Source organism: Rhinatrema bivittatum, chromosome 2 (genome assembly GCF_901001135.1).
Source record: "Rhinatrema bivittatum chromosome 2, aRhiBiv1.1, whole genome shotgun sequence".
Classification (NCBI taxonomy): domain Eukaryota; kingdom Metazoa; phylum Chordata; class Amphibia; order Gymnophiona; family Rhinatrematidae; genus Rhinatrema; species Rhinatrema bivittatum.
Window position 1 is genome coordinate 509,203,595 of NC_042616.1, and position 16,650 is coordinate 509,220,244.

Here is a 16,650-nt window from a genome sequence, read left to right on the forward strand (position 1 = left end):
CTCGGAAACTAAGCTCAGTATTCACTGGTGCGGGAAGTTAGCCAGAAAGTTAACTGGCTGACTTTGGTTGGGATATTCAATGGAACTTACCTGGGTAAGTCTCCCACTGAATATATTTGGCTAACGTTATCCAAATAAAGTTGTCCATGTAACTTTATCACTCATCATCTGTTTTTTTAATATTAGAAAAAAAAGCCTAGCATGCTGAGTGGGTGCCGATCTCCCATCTCCTACCTTAATAAAAAGCTATCTGTCCTATCCCCATCTCTTTAACCCCCCCATACCTGGCCTGCTGGGCTGAATACTAAGTTCAATAGAGTTGACAGCTCTCAGCATATTAGTATTGCTTTATTTACTTCACTCTGGGAAAACAGACCAACGATCGATCGGTCCCTTCATTGACAGCTGTAAACATCACATGCGATAGGAAAAGGGGCGTGTTTTATGGTAACAGCCTAATTATCGCAGTGTGCGCTATATTAGCTCTTTGCATAGGTATTACTGTACCCCCGACTCCTCCCCAATCCCTCCCCTTTTAAAAATTTGCATCGCACCATGCGTTACGGTGCTTATCGCTTGCATTAAAGGCGTTTTTCGCATGCGAAAACACATTGAGGCATACGAAAACGCCATAACGCGATTTGATAAATGACCCCGTAAAGTTAGTCAGTTAGTTATCTGCCTAACATTAGCCATATAACTTTAACTACCTAACTTTGAGAATTGGTCCCTTCACTGTCAGTAAAGGGATCAATCATTGGTCTTTTCACTTGGAGTGAAGTGAATAAATTAATACTAATTTGCCACAAGCTGTCAGCACAATCTCACTTGACATTCAGCCCAGCAGGCCACTTGCTGGGGTTTCAGGAGGTGGGGATTTGGTCAACACCTTTCTTTAAGGTAGGAGAAGGGGGCGGGGAGGGATCAGCAACAGATCATTATGCTAGTTTTTTTTAAGTGATCCTGCTAACTTTAGGCCCGCTACAGATTTATCTGGATAACTTTTCCCAGCTAGTAATGATATTCAGTGTTAGCTGGGTAAATTTCAGCCACGCCCTTGGGGAAAACCCCCATCCTGCCTCCTTTTTTTTTTTTTATCTGGCTAAGTTTTAGCTGGGTAATGACTTAACCTGCTTAAAATGCATCTATTGTGTGGGGCAGGATATTTAAAACTCAGGGTTTGTCTGGCTAAGTCCCAAACTTGGAAATATCAATAGAATACACCACTGATTCAGCGATCTAAACTATAAATCTGAACAATCATGAGCTAAATCTCAATCGCTGATATGAAGTACTTTTATAAATCGATTGAGATTTAAGTCCCAAACTTGGCCAGACAAAGCCTTTTGAATGAGTCTCAGTTTCTCATCCCTGCATGGTCTTCATCGCTATTTAAAAATATAAGAAATTCTTTTCACAGAAATGTGCTAATGAAAAGGGTTTATACAGTATTGTCTCCTTTTCCCATCTTAATAGTGTGGCTCCTGAAGAATATACCTCATTTCAACATACAGAGGGTAATTTCAACAGCGTAAGTCTAAAGTCTGAGGGCACCTTTTACCTGCAGACTTTAGCCAGAATTTTCAGAGCGGATTTATGTGCATAAAACTGCTTTGAACATTTGCAAGTATAGGTGGAACTGGCACAGACATACTCGAACAAAGTTACCTCTGCTTGGGAGCAAGTGTAACTTTTTGTGTGTTTATTTATACTCCATGCTTTCGAAAATCAAAAGTATATGGCTAAGTTCTATCCCCGCCCCCAACTCCGCCCCGTAATGCCTGTTTGTAGTGCGCCTAAAAAAGCACGCACAAAATGGCTTTTGCATGTACTTTCAGATGCATAAACCCCCCCCCCCCCAGGCAATTTTCAAAAGGATGTTTATACACATAAAACTGGGATATATGTAAATAAATGCTTTTATAAAGTATCCCCATGATATAAAACAGTACTTGATCATTTTACCAAACCCTGAGAAAGTGTTTTTAATACACTAAGGGGTAGACTTTCAAATGGATACACACGTAAGTCACGGGGCTTGCATGGAGAGGCGTGCCGGGGGGCGTGGCGCGGGTGACGCAATGTTTCGGGGGCGACGCCGCGGGGCGTGGTTTCGGCCCGGGGGCGTGGCCGCGCCCTCCGGAACAGCCCCCGGGTCGGGTGATGGCGCGCCAGCAGCCCGCTGGCGCGCGCAGATTTACGTCTGCCTCTGGCAGGCGTAAATACAGCAATAAAGGTAGGGGGGGTTTAGATAGGGCCGGGGGAGGGGGGGGTGGGGTGGGGAAGGGAGGGGAAGGTGAGGGGAGGGCAAAAGAAAGTTCCCTCTGAGGCCGCTCTGATTTCGGAGCGGCCTCGGAGGGAACAGAGGCAGGCTGTGCGGCTCGGTGTGCGCAGGCTGCCCAAAATTGGCAGCCTTGCGCGCGCCGATCCCCGATTTTAATGGATACACACGGCTACACGCGTATCCCGCGTACTCTTGTTCACACCTGGTGCGTGAACAAGAGTACGCGTTCGCACTAAATTATAAAATCTACCCCTAAATTATTACTATCTTTGCAATTCACCCCTCCTGTAGTTTTCTCCAGTTCCCACTGCATCCCCAGCCTACGCATTTGCCACACTTCCTCCACAGAGGAGCCTTACCACGTCTCCAGAGCATAGAAAGGTCTCTCCACCACCCTTCCTGAGCATCCTCAAGGAGCAAGGGCACTGGTGACAGAGGTTCCAAGGTGGAGCAGCAGGCTTCATTCAGGCCCACAAAAGTAATATTTTGCCCCATTCTTCCCTCCTTTCTAGATTAACCACTGTGCCATGTGACAGTCAATGGCACATGGCACAGTGCCATTGACTGTCACATGGCAAAATACCCTCTGATGCCAAAATACCCCTTCTTTGGTCTACTAGGGGGACTATTTAGGAATATATCTTGCATCCATTTATCCGATCCACTTTTTGGGGGGCTACGAGACTCACTTGCTCCTTAACATATTGGGACTAACTACCTCATACGTCCTGCTTCAGCCAGTTGCAGGTAAAAAGATCAGCAGCAGTGAAAAGGGGACATTTAAAATACAAAATAAAGCTAAAAAAAAAAAAAAAAGACTAATTAATTAGGATTCCTGCCAAACCTCTGTCTGGGTTCTGGTTTACCTTATCTTTCTGAAGTGTAGGAGTAGGCTCAGGTTCATATCTCTTCAGGAACTGATAGTCACACTAGAACCTCAGCAAAGTGCTTATCCTTTACTCTGCTGCTGTGTGGACACAGAGAGTGTTAAGTGTCAGTGCTGAATTTAGCTGTGGTCATGTGCCACACTATTTGCATCCTGTAAATTTGAGATCAGATGACTCCATTCTCAGTAAGCACCGATTGGCAATTCAGGCCATCCACAGCCACACAAGAGCAATACTGTCTCCCAACCTTATTTCTCCTCCTGTCTTCAAACGATAATGGATTTCAGATTACATTTAGAGAGCAGCTTAAAAAACAACTATAAAATTAGAAAACCACAGGATCTTTTTTTTCTGCAGCATGAGCACAGAAATTCTAATACCTTCTAAAATTACCCATGAATTCAGCTTTGTTTTTTGTTTTTATTTTTTTACTAGAACACAATGTTTACTGCTATTCACAAGCACTATTCTTTGGAGGACTGGAAGATATTTGCGGCCAAATACCCAGAATGCTTAGAGGTAAGATCCTAGAAATTTGTAGTCTGGCTTATTTTTATTTTTTTTTTTAACAATATTGGTATAAAATTTAAAAAATTTAGTTGGGACACACCTAATAAAATAAGGAGTTATGTACATAGGCTGGCTAAATGCATCACTTAAGTTAGGGGTCGATTTTAAGACCCCGCGCACATGGATCCCAGCACGCACACATGGACGCACCAGTTTTATAAATGCACAAGTCGGCACGTGCATGTTATAAAATCCAATGACCATGCGCGCATGTGTGGGTCGCCTGCGATTCGCACGTACGGGGGGGGGGGGGGGATTGGGGGGATTTTATAACCTATGTGCGGCGATGCGATCAGCCAGTGCCCAGTTCCCTAACCCTATCCTTCCTCTCTCTTCCACTCTCCTCCCGCCCCCTAAACCTACCCTGTCTATTCCCCAATTTTTTATTTTCGTACTTACTGCTGCTCTGGAGCAGAAGTAATCTCCACGCACCGGCTGGTTGCAGGCCCGTGCTTCTCCGGGACAGCGTCGAAGGGCGCTGCCCCGGCCTGTCTCCCTGGCCTGCCCCTTTCTTTGAGCCCGGCAGTTTGGCGCATAACTGTCCTTTGTAACATGCACGCGGTGCTTGCAAGGCCCGGTCACGCACGTAACCACCCCCAATCTTACGTGCGCGGGCCTTTTAAAATTTACTTGTAAATTTTTAGGCCTGATATTAGGCCTAAAAACCATGGGCCTGATATTCAGTAATATGGGGAATGGATAAGTTATCTGGTTATTCAGAAGAGTGCTGCCAATTAGAGCCACCGCTGAATATCCCTGGATAAAGTCCTAGGTAGCCATATAAACTAATCCAGCTAGGTTTAGGACTGCTCTCCGGCACAACTAGATTTACCAGGATTAGTTATTCGTCTAACTCTGAATACTTATCTGGCTAAATTAAGTTTACCCTGGACTCCCCCCAGTCCACCTCAGTTATCCAGATTTATGTATTTTATTTTATTTATTCACTTTTTATATACCGATATTCGTAGAAGCTTCATATATCGGTTTACATCATAAGACATGATAAATAGGTAAAACGAACTAAAATAACATGTAATACATTTTTAAAATAAATTGCAGATAAGTTTTATCAAGCTAACTATTTAGCCAGATTTATTTATTTATTAATTTGAATTTCTATACCGATATTAGTAGGGACATCATATCGGTTTACATCAAAAACATAAAGATTGGAAATTACATAAAACAGGGTGGTGGGGATGGAGAGATAGGAACTGTGAGAGCGCAGATTTAGAAGTACATAGGAATCAGGCTACTCAGGAAGTGAGCGCTAGATAACTTGGAGGCAGTCAGAACATGGGAATTTTAAAAGCTGAAAGTTTGTCTAGCTAAGTCCCAAGCTTAGATGGACAAATCAATTGAATATTGACCCCTATGTGGATAAATTCTTAACATGCATACATTTGAAACACAAAAGAAAAATCATTCTGGATGGATGAGGGCATGTCAAAAGCAAGTTATGAATCACCTGTGCTACTTACATTTCCAAAAAGTAGATAGTATACTGAAATTGCGTACCTTACATCCTGGCACTAAAATAGCACCACTTTCATGGACTTATTACAACCTTATCAAATTCCTCTTAAGCGGTAATCAAAATCAGACTTGCCCCAGGGCAATCTGGAGCAAGACAGAGAAAAGTCAGACCACCAAGAACTTTCTAGAAGTATTAGAATATCCACCCATACGGGGGTGTTACTGAAATCAGTGACAGAATAGGTAAGACACATGGGACACAAACTTAGCAAAAACCCTGGAGAAAATCACCCCACTTAAAAAGACTCATGCCCCAAAACATAAGTATTCACCTCACTGGAACTTTGGACCCTAAAGGGCCTAGGTCAGCAACTGGAGCGAAGATGACATAAATTTCGTCTGCACTGAAATGCAGGTTGCACATGGTAACATACCATCCAGCCATGAATGAAACCAAAACACTTTTTTTTTTCCTCCCAAGGTATTGAACAGACCTCAAAACTCAACCACGAGGTTATCTGATGTAGTAAATGACCTTCTACCACCTCCTCCTCAATGAGAACAATCCAATTCCTCAGACCTAATCTACAATGATTTTGCCTCTTTTTACCAAAAAAAATTCCAGGATATCCATCAGGGTCTTAAAAAAAAAAAAAAAGTCCATCTAGCCCTTTAAGGATAGACCTTATGAGCTTACATGCAACCCCCCTCCCTAGTAGTTCCCAGGCCTGGATTTATGCACAGGCCTATTAGTATGGAAAGAATTGGAGGGAATGTACATGCATATTTGCCAGCTTATGCGCTATGTTACAAAATTACTGCCTTTAGTGATAACACATTATGAAGGGAGTTGCAATAGTCTAACTGAAACATACCTGAACAGATCGGTAGTTGCAACCCTAAAAATCCTTGTTGGGCAGTCTATATGGGCCATTTTGTTCTAAATTTGCTGTCATCTACTATGTTATTTATTTTGTTTTAACATTTATACATCAAGCATAGCTCCTGAATAGGCAAATCAGCACAAACAGATAAGGAAATAGCAAATCATGAAGTCTCAAGTCCCCAGTCGTAGGTCCAAGAAAGACAACCATAGAGGCTGGTAACAATGAAATCCAAAAGGAAAAATAACATTAACAGATCTGTACCTTCCTTAAAATAATTAACAACCATTAACAAGCAATTTCAACTCTCATCTTCCCCTATGCCCTTCTCGTAAAATCTAAGAAGCAGCACAGTTAGAAGGGTTACTAAAACCCATTTAGCATCAGCATGTTTAAGCAGATATTTACATGGAATTTTAATAAGAAAAGAGACTCCAATGGCTAGAGCCTCTTCCTGCATAGCAATAAACTTCTTCCTCCGATCCTGTGTAACCTTACTCAGATCCAGAAAAATCCAAATTTTTTGTCCCAGGAAATAGACCATTATGCGTCTAAAAAAGGATGCAATATTATACATGGCCCTGACATCTAGACTTATGTTCATAATATGCTGTCTGATCTGTTTCATCTCTATAGAGGGACTAGACAAGGTTGTCCTCCGTCCCCATTATTAGTTCATACAGCTTTAGAACCACTGGCCATTGTTATTTGACAAGATAATGAAATCGAAGGGGTTTCCTGCCAGGAAGCTGAATATATACTATCAATTAGTTATGTATGCAGATGATACTCTGATGTTTATTACATTATATTCATTTCAATATTATTACATATCATTGATTCCTTCTTGAAGATTTCTGGATATAAAATAAATTGGTCTAAATCTATTTTTAGTGGATGGGCCATATGGTTTTCTAAGTCATGCTTCTATGTTTGTGTTACCTCTTAATTGTCCCTGGCTTAAGAAAGATCTGGTTTTCTACTCCTTTCAGTGGGCTGAAAATCATATTAACTACCTAGCTAAATTTGATAAAGATATGGATACAGTGCTCTTGTTAAACAAACTACTAAATGGTCGCCATTATATATATATCCTGGTGGGGGCAATTAGAAGCTATTAAGATGGTGATAGCTCTAAAGATCAATTATATTCTTGGGATGCTGCCGGCTACATTTCCAGTTAGTTTCTTTAGAAAAAGTACTGGATAGGTTGTCATCATAGCTCCTGTGGAAAAATAGGACACCTATTGAAATTAAATAGCGACGAAGGAGGGATTAATTTCCCCAGTATTCATATTTACTACGATGTATTTTTTTTCACCAAGGTGGTTTTTGGCTTCTGAGATAGGAAGTAGAATATGTATCAAGATGGCTTGAGCTTGAGAGGGAATTAGTTATCACCTTTTCCTATTTATCTTCTGATGAGAATGACAGTCTAGCACCCACTCAAAATTCATTCTGTTTTTTGCAGCAACGTACAAAGTCCTTCATAAGTTTGAGATAATTGTAAGGATAACTTGGCAACAGTCAATTATAGAATAATCCTTTTATTCAAGATTCACAAGCAAGTGATAAATTGATCAGATTGGCAAATAAAAGGAATATGGTCCTTAAATCAACTTGTGAAGGATAGGAAGTTAATAGCTTTTCAAGATTTAATTACTACATACAATATGTCTCCTCTCCAAAGCTATCAATGGCTTCAACTGCTTCATTGCTATGGGCTAGTAAGGTCTGTACTGCCTCTTTAAGTGATGAACCAGAGAATATTCGTCTGTTCTCAAATACCGGTCCCTAAAGTGACATACAACTTTTATATATAGACTGGCGGTATTACTATGAAAAAGTTTGACAGAAGAATTGTAATTCATCTTTAGAACCTAAACTTTAGGCTAAGTTTTGGGTGAAATCTTTGTGGGTATCCTTATCATCCCTTATACAGACAATGTTTTTTGTAGCACATAGAGCAATTTGCATGCCTTCAAAACAAGCAAGTATGTGTTGGTTTTGTATGACAGAAACTTCTACATTATCACTTTGTGGTCGCTCGGGAGTGGCCACGAGTTGAGAAACAGCCAAGGGTACAAAGCAAGGCCAAATTCTGGCTGGTTCCAAACAAACAAAAGGCTTTATTTACAGGGAAAACAAAACACAGTATAGGCCACTTACCTCAACAGTTCCTTGTGTTAACAAATCAGTCAAATATAAGTAATTCAGGTGTAGGCTGGCTTTCTGCCTTCTTCCTGGAGCCTCCTCCACCCATCTCGGACCTGCCTTCTTATGCTAGCCTAAAGGGATACTCCCTAGAAAGCTTGTTATCATTTCTTATATGTTACAGTGTTTTTCATTTAAGTGGTTTGTGTCCTTGATTGGAAAGATTTTTTATCTCGATATAATGCACTTATCAATGATGTAATATCAGTTCTTATGTTTTTGAATGTATATTATATAGGCAGTTTTGGTCCTTGACCATAATAAACTACTTGTATGTTTTATCTACTGTATGTATTACACCATTTGCAAAAGTTTCTGAACAGTTCTTATTTCTTAGAATGTTTATTACATCAATTTAAGAGAATATTGCTTGGGTTTTTAACTGTAATTAATATGGAATCTTTATTATCCTGCAATCATGAGACTGAGTGGGAACGTCAGCAGGCTCAAGCTCCAATTCTAAAATAGTCGGCGGTGGCTAGTTGGGCCACCCCATAACACTTTCCTAAGGGAACAGCCATTTGGGGGTAGGAATAAAAGTATGTATCCAGTACCCAGGATTTCTCTACCAGCTCTCAGTGTAAAAGCCCATATTTGTTAATAAAATACCTCCTTTTTGTTGCCTCGTGGATAAGAAATCAGAGGGCACAATGAATCGTCATTGCTCAGACTACAATGAAAGAATGTATCGTATCTTACTTGCACAGGATGAATTTGTGTGTGAAGAGGCAAATTCTTGCACTAGCTTCGTATGCCCATGCCTGGCCAAGGGGAGAGCACAGGCGCGCGCATGTTATAAAATCGGGGGTTGGTGCGTGCAAGGGGGTGCACCATTGTGCACCTTGCACGCGCCAAGCTGCACTGCCTTCCCCCTTCCCTGTAGCCTGACCTTCCCACCCCTTCCCTTAACCTTCCCCCCCCCCAGCCTTACTCTAACCCCCCCGACCATTGTTTTACCTTTTGCGCCTGCTGGCAGCCTGCCAGCAAGCAATCCTCCGACACAGCGGCAATGGGCGTTGTGTTGGAGGCCTCTTTCCCCGCCCCTTTAGTAAAGCCCCGGGACTTACATGAGTCCCGGGGCTTTATGCGCATCGCTGGGCCTTTAAAATCCGGCCCTATGGGGTAGATTTTAAAAGGTGCACGCGCTACCCGGTGCGCGCACATTTACGCCCGATTTTATAATATGCGTGCGCATGTTTTATAAAATCGGGGGTCGGCGCGCGCAAGGGGGTGCACAATTGTGCACCTTGTGCGCGCCAAGCCGCGCTGCCTTCCCCCGTTCCCTTCCCCCTAGCCTGACCTTCCCACCCCTTCCCCTAACCTTTCCCCCTTAGCCCTACTCTAAACCCCCCCCCCCCGACCTTTGTATTACCTTTTGCGCCTGCCAGCACGCAATCCTCTGATACAGCGGCAATGGCCGCTGTGTGGGAGGCCTCTGGACCCGCCCCTTTAGTAAAGCTCCGGGGCTTTACACGCATCACCGGGCCTTTTTAAAATCTGGCCAACCGTGCATATTTCCACACAGCATACACTTTTATCTGCATCATAAAAAGAGACATTCTGGGGGCAGGGATTCAGCTGAGCAACTCCTTCGTTTTGCGGTAAATCCCTTTGAACATCATCCTCGGGGTTTAAAAAAAATATGATTGCTTTTAACGCATGTTCTTTTCGCCTTTATTTTAAATGACTTACAAAAGACGTACTTTTTATCCAACCTTCAAAATACGAACTGTGCAGGTACTTTGTTTCTAAATAACTGGTTGCTTTGTGTGAGCTGAAAAACGCCACATGTACATTGCTGGTTAGGCGCCCTATTGAAAATCTACCCAATGCTGTCTGTCATGACTGGTTCTGACGTGCAGCTAGACCTGGGTTTCAGGATATCCACAAGAAATATGCAGGAGATATATTTGCATGAAAAGCAGGCAGGGCATGCAAATAGACCTCATGCATATTCATTGTGGATAGCCTGAAAACCAGACCTGTTTGTGGCACTCCAGGAAAGGAGTTGCCTACCCCTGAACCAGTCCTTTCTGAGGGAAACCTGGGAGGGGGCGGGGAGAGTCCACACCTCTCCAATTCTTGGGTTAACACTGCAGTCGTTTTTAGTTTGTTCCATACACTAACATCTTTCTTTTTTGTCCTTGAAAGTATGGAAAATAATGAACCAGAAAATTAAAGTCCAATAGCACAGTTGTGAGATAAAAAACATGGTTTCAGACAAGTCTAAAAACTCTCTTAAATGTTTCTCACGCATTGTACTGATCACTGCTGTCGCTCTGCCGGTTGGATTGGCCATTTCTCCAACATCATCTCTCTAGCTTCCTGTGCTCTGAACTCTGCTGACCTTCTCTCTCTGTTTAACCTTCCAGCATGTGGCAGCGAGTTCAGGCAGTGGGAAGGACGACCTAGATAAACTGAGCAGTATCATAGAAGCCATTCCACTAGTCAGATACATTTGCTTGGATGTAGCCAATGGATATTCTGAACATTTTGTGGAATTTGTGAAAACTGTGCGTGCCAAGTTTCCGAGCCACACTATCATGGTGAGTGACAAATTGTTTACATAGAGGGTCCTGTAATCGTTTTATAGTGTCCAGCACTGTAGGATAATGGGAAGAGGATGATTGGTCAGGCATAGAGAACAGAGTTAAAATGTGTGGCACTCACTGATTTACTGTTTTCTCTACAAGGTTATCTACAGGTCGAAGATAATCAGAATATCAACTTATCTGTTTATTGTCTCTAGAAGTCTTATTCTTAGGCCTTCTCTAATTTTTTTTATCTTAATGTCTCTTTATTATTCCTTATAGTTTGCCCAAAAGTTCTACATTTCAGATTTGTGCAAAGGCTCTACAGCACTCTTGGCACAAATATTTGTTTGTTTGAATAATTTCTTCTGGAAATTTTCTTTCCTGTCCAGAAATTACAAGAAGTTAAAAGTTTGGGCAAAAGTTAGGCCATTTTAGAATGGTGCAAGCAAACTGATTTGCAGGCTTTTTCACTTTGCTTTTAACCTTGCTTTTAGCTATAACATAACCCTAAGCTCTGTGGTGGTAGAGAGAGACAGGTTGGAAAGATGATTTGCAGCACAGACCTCAGCTTTGCTGAGGGCTTGTGTGTGCTGGACATCTGCTCTGGAAACCAGCCACCATAGCTTCAAATAGCCCTTGCTTAAATGTTGGCGTACCATCAAATACAAAATGGTATTTATTTTTGCAGTTACGTACATTCTTTGCATAAATCAAAGATTAGAATTATCCAGTCCCAGACCTACCAGTAAAATACTTGATGCCAGAAAGCAGCTAGAGTCTTCTTTCTGCCCCTGAGACAAGGCTGGATGGGATGGCCCACATCGTTCTGACACCTATGCGGTGTTGCCAACTCATAATTGAAGAAAGTTATTAGGTCCACCGTGAAAAGTCTCCAGATTGAGTAAAACAATAGTTAAAACCATGTTGTTGCGCAGAGGCGTCAGCATAGCAGGTGAGCCTAAGACTGGTGGGGCAAGATGGGTAACTCACACTCCTACACATTCTCTTGCTGTCTCAGAAGCTGACACACATGCTCATGTTCTTTTAGTCACACACACTTTCTGAGGCATGCTTTGATACTGACACACGCTCTCGTGCTCCTTCAGACACACTCGCACACTTTCTCAGACAGTCTGACACACACACACACACATGCTTCTACTGCTGCTCATGTGCTCACTTACAGGCTGATTTTAAAACAAATGAGCGTGCGCCCCTACATGTGCATATTGGTGTGCCAGCAAAGATATGCTGGAATTTAAAATTGTGCATGCACTTGTGCGCATATGTTTTAAAAAATGCCAACTGCACATACGAATGCTCCTAATTTTAAGAGGTTACTCAAACAGCTAGCGCACGTATCTTCCATAGGGCTTTGTCTGCTTTCACGCGCGTATGTAGGCAGATTTTAAAACATGCTCGCACAAGGGACAACCCAGTTTTTCCAATTACTCTACCAGTTTGCCCAAATAATATTGACCGATTTTTAAAAGAGTTACTCGCGCAAAAATGCCCACATATGCACGTATGTGTGCCGCGTGCGAGCAACGTGGATTTTAAAAAGATGCAAAGATCACGCGTATATACCGGTGCACACGTCAAAAATACGAGGGCAGAAAAAAGGGGGTGGAGCATGGGCAGAGCATGAGTGTTTCAGGGCGGGGCCACGGTTACGTGCATAACTGCATATTTTTTAAACTGCACACCGCGGCGCATGTCGACTTATCTGCACAGCTTTACTGCTGCTACACCTACATACATGTGTAAAAGCCAACAAAGTCCTAGGGAAAACACATGCGCTAGCTGTGCTCGAGCACCCTCTTAGAATTAAGAGAATACTTATGCGCGGTTGGTATATTCTAAAACGCATGCATGCAAGTGTGCACATAATTTAAAATTTCAGCGTATCTTTGCTCGCACGCTGATGCCCACATGTATGAGCACACACAACGTTTGTTTTAAAATTAGCCTTTTAGCGAGTATCCCCTCTTCTGGGCTGGCTAACTAAGGGCACTATAGCATCAGTATGTAAAGTTCCTGTCCTTCTTGCCAGCCATTACCAAACCTGAAGCAGCCACCTTTAACTTCCTCCTCCCTCTTCAGGCACTCACAGCCGAGCGCACTGTTTAACCCGCTGTCGGACGCGGGTTAAATAGGTGCTAATCACCCCCTAATGCAATAGGGGGATTAGCGCCTATTTAACGCGCGTCCTATGCGGAGTGAATGAGTTAGCGCTCATCACGTGCAAATGCATGTGAATGAGGCTATTACTCGTTCGCTCCAAATGCAAAAAAATGAATGCGCAGCAGGCGTTAATAGCTGAGCGCACTGAAAAAAGTACAGAAAAGCAGAAAAAACTGCTTTTCTGTACTTTAAAAAAAAAGTTAAATAAAAGAAAAAAAAACCCTCTGCCGGGCGCTTTGAAGACCGATGCCGATATGCTCAACGTTGGTTTTCATAACCGGCTGACTGCAGTTATGAAAACCGATGCCGAGTTTATCGACATTGGTTAATGGCCCGCAACACAGAAACTGTTGATGATGAGACTAGGACAAAAAATGAATGTCATCCGCATGTGATTTGTAGCCTATACCCAAATTAGCGAGCAGCTTACAGATTCAATAAAGATAAACATTAAACAGGGCCAGCAGAACAGAGCCCTGAGAAACCCCAGTTTCCATTGGGTACCAATCAGATATATTCCACTGAATTCTTACTTGTTGTACCTGACCAGATAGATAAAAGATGTAAACCAATTCAGTACCATTCCCAAGATTACAATTTCCTTTAGATGGCCCAACAAGATTAGATGATTTACAGTGCTGAAGGCCACAGAGACATCCAGTAAAGCCAAAATAAATTTGTTTGACATTTCGAGCCTGCACCTAAAATAGTTTAGACTTTTAAGTAATAGAATTTCTGTACTGTGACCTGGTCTAAAGCAAAGATGATACTGATCTAAAATGCTGTTTCTATCAAGAAAACCTTGAAGTTGTTTTAAAACAGCACAGTTAGTTACCTTGGCTAAGAAAGATAATGAAGATACTGGTCGATAACTAGCAGGATCAGTGGGATCCATTATATGATTTTTCAGTATCGGATGTATTATTGCTTCAGTAAAAAGCCAATTTCCAAAGGATACCCCATTTAACTGGGATAGTCACACATTTGGAAACTGCCATTAATATCCTGAATTTCATACATTTCTCCATTTCTCTGGTCTGCAGTGGCAGAAGCTCTGTCCGTAAAACTTTGTCCAGCCCCTCTGTCATTTAAGGAGAGATTGCTCCTTGTCTGATGATTTCTTTTCTTCTGGGGATGGCAGGCCAAGCCACACCAGTGGGTTATGCCCGCCTATCAGATGGAGATGGAGTAAAGCTGACTCGCTGACATCATGAACATATAGCCCTGCCCCAACATCAGCTCACCAGTATTTTCTGGAAAAGCCAAACTGTGGACAAACTGATTATAGTTGAACATGACTATTACAAGTCACCCACTCATGTCCCAAACATGACTTTGGACAGACAACCACTCGTGCTTTAACATGACTATTAACAGTCAACCACTCAGGCTTCCAACTAGCTGAGAACACTGAGCTCAGTCAAAAAAGTTAACATTTATTAATCTCAGGGACTGGATATGTTACTTACCAGACCTTCACCAAAATGACAGAAATAACACTTCTGCACCATCCACATATAAGAGACATACTAAAACCACGTAGGTAACCCAGGGCGGGTTGTGGATTGGCCTGTCTTCCTTGGAGGAAAGGAGATTGTCGGGTAAGTGGTAGTTTCTGCTTCCTTTGCACTCATGCAGGTCAATGCATACCAGAGGGATGTACTAAAGCATCTGTCAAAAAGGGCGGGAAGCTGTAAATCTGATATTTACTCTCTCAGATAATAGAAGGACAAGGGGGGCAGTCCATGAAGTTAGCAAGTAGCTCATTTAAAACAAATCAAAGAAAATTATTTTTTACTCAGCACATAGTTAAGCTCTGGAATTCATTGCCAGAGGATGTGGTTACAGCAATTAGTGTAACTGGGTTTAAAAATGGTTTGGATAAGTTCCTAGAGGAAAAATCCATTAACTGCTTTGACGGTAATTAATAAGCAATAGTAGCTTGTGATGTATCTAATGTTTGGATACTTGCCAGGTACTTGTAACCTGGATTGGCCACTGTTAGAAACAGGATGCTCGGCTTGATGGACCCTTGGTCTGACCCAATATGACATATCTTATTTTCTTAAAACCCAGTTCAAAGATAAAATGTTCAGACAATAAAGGTAGAAAATATTTTATTTTTATTTTTTTTAGAGTGTGGAATATGTCATCTTCATATATCTTTCATATATGCTCAGGAGGAAATGCATCTGTTTCTCTTTCTCAGATGTACTGCAGGCAGACCCTGACTTCTAGGGGGTTTCCATTTCAGTTTTTCCTGCATTCTTCTGTTTCCGATTTGTGCTCCCTTATGTTATATTATGGTGACTTATAAGAGGAAACATCCTAGCTCTGTTGTGGTGAAATTTCTGTGGATGCAGAGTGTGTTACAGAATTGGAAGTGCAGGATTTATATTACCTGCCTGTCACTTCCTCTATATTTTTTTTTATTATTTTGAGTTTTTCTATACCGGCATTCGCGATGGGAATCGCATCATGCCGGTTTACAATTAACAAGGTGTGAAACTGATATAATAAATGAAAACATTAACAGGTGTTAAAAGAAAAAGTAGCAGTTACAATAAAACAGGGACATAATACAACTTGGAATGGTGAAGAGGCAGTAGTAATTTAACAGAGGATAAAAAACAATCAATTTAAGGAGATCGTAAAATTAAGGCATTGGCAAAGTTGTTGATTACCCTGAAGGATGATCAGAGTTGATTAAAGGAGAAATGAGGTTCAGTTGGTGTCTGGAAAGGCTTTCATAAATAACCAAGTTTTAAGTCTTTTCCTAAATGTTGGAAGGCAGGGTTCCTGTCTCAGATCTGGTGGGATGGAGTTCCATAGAGTAGGTCCTGCCGTGGAGAATGCCCTGTCTCTGAGAGTAATATGCTGATAGGTTTTGGAAGGAGGAACCTGTAGAGAATCTCTATAGGACTCTCTGGTCGGTCTGGCTGAGGTATGTTTTTTAAATGGAATTTGAAGGTTAAGCGGAGAGAGTTGATGGATAGCTTTGTAGATGGTGGTAATGGACTTATATAAGATTCTAAAGTGAACTGGCAGCCAGTGCAAGTCTTTGAGAATAGGAAAGATGTGGTCTCTTCTTCTTGTGTTTGTCAATATTCTGGCCGCCGTGTTCTGAACCATCTGGAGGGGTTTAGTGTGAGAAGATGGGAGACCTAAAAGAATGGAGTTGCAATAATCTAACTTAGAGAAGATTGATTGCAAGACTGTTCTGTAGTCATGGGTGTGGAAAAGTGGTTTAATTCTTTTTAAGACGTGAAGTTTATGAAAGCATGGCTCCTAGGTCTCTTACTTGTGATGTTTGAAAGCCGGTTGGTGGATTTGCGGAGAGATTATGGTTTTCTGGCGAAATTAGAAGGAGTTCGGTTTTAGAAGAATTTAGGATTAGATTTAGACTGGAGAGGAGGTTGTCAATTTTTAGAAGGCAATTTTCCCAGTGTTTAATAGTTTTTGTGAGGGATTCTTTGATGGGGATGACGATCTGGACGTCATCCGCGTATAGAAAGTATTTGAGGTTCAGTTTGGTTAATAGTTGACATAGTGGGAGGAGGTAAATGTTAAAGAGTGTGGGAGAAAGGGAAGAGCCCTGCGGAACTCCTAGCATG

The 16,650-nt window shown here is 41.9% G+C and overlaps 1 protein-coding gene across 2 annotated transcripts in view; it reads left to right on the forward strand.

Moving 5' to 3' along the window:
- Window positions 1-16,650, forward strand: part of GMPR (guanosine monophosphate reductase) — a 178,862-nt gene that overhangs the window by 19,516 nt on the left and 142,696 nt on the right. For both annotated transcript variants that reach the window (XM_029590695.1, XM_029590696.1), the window contains exons 3-4: window positions 3,607-3,690; window positions 10,691-10,864. In XM_029590695.1, coding sequence (XP_029446555.1) covers window positions 3,607-3,690; window positions 10,691-10,864 — 258 coding nt within the window. The remainder of the gene's footprint in view (window positions 1-3,606; window positions 3,691-10,690; window positions 10,865-16,650) is intronic.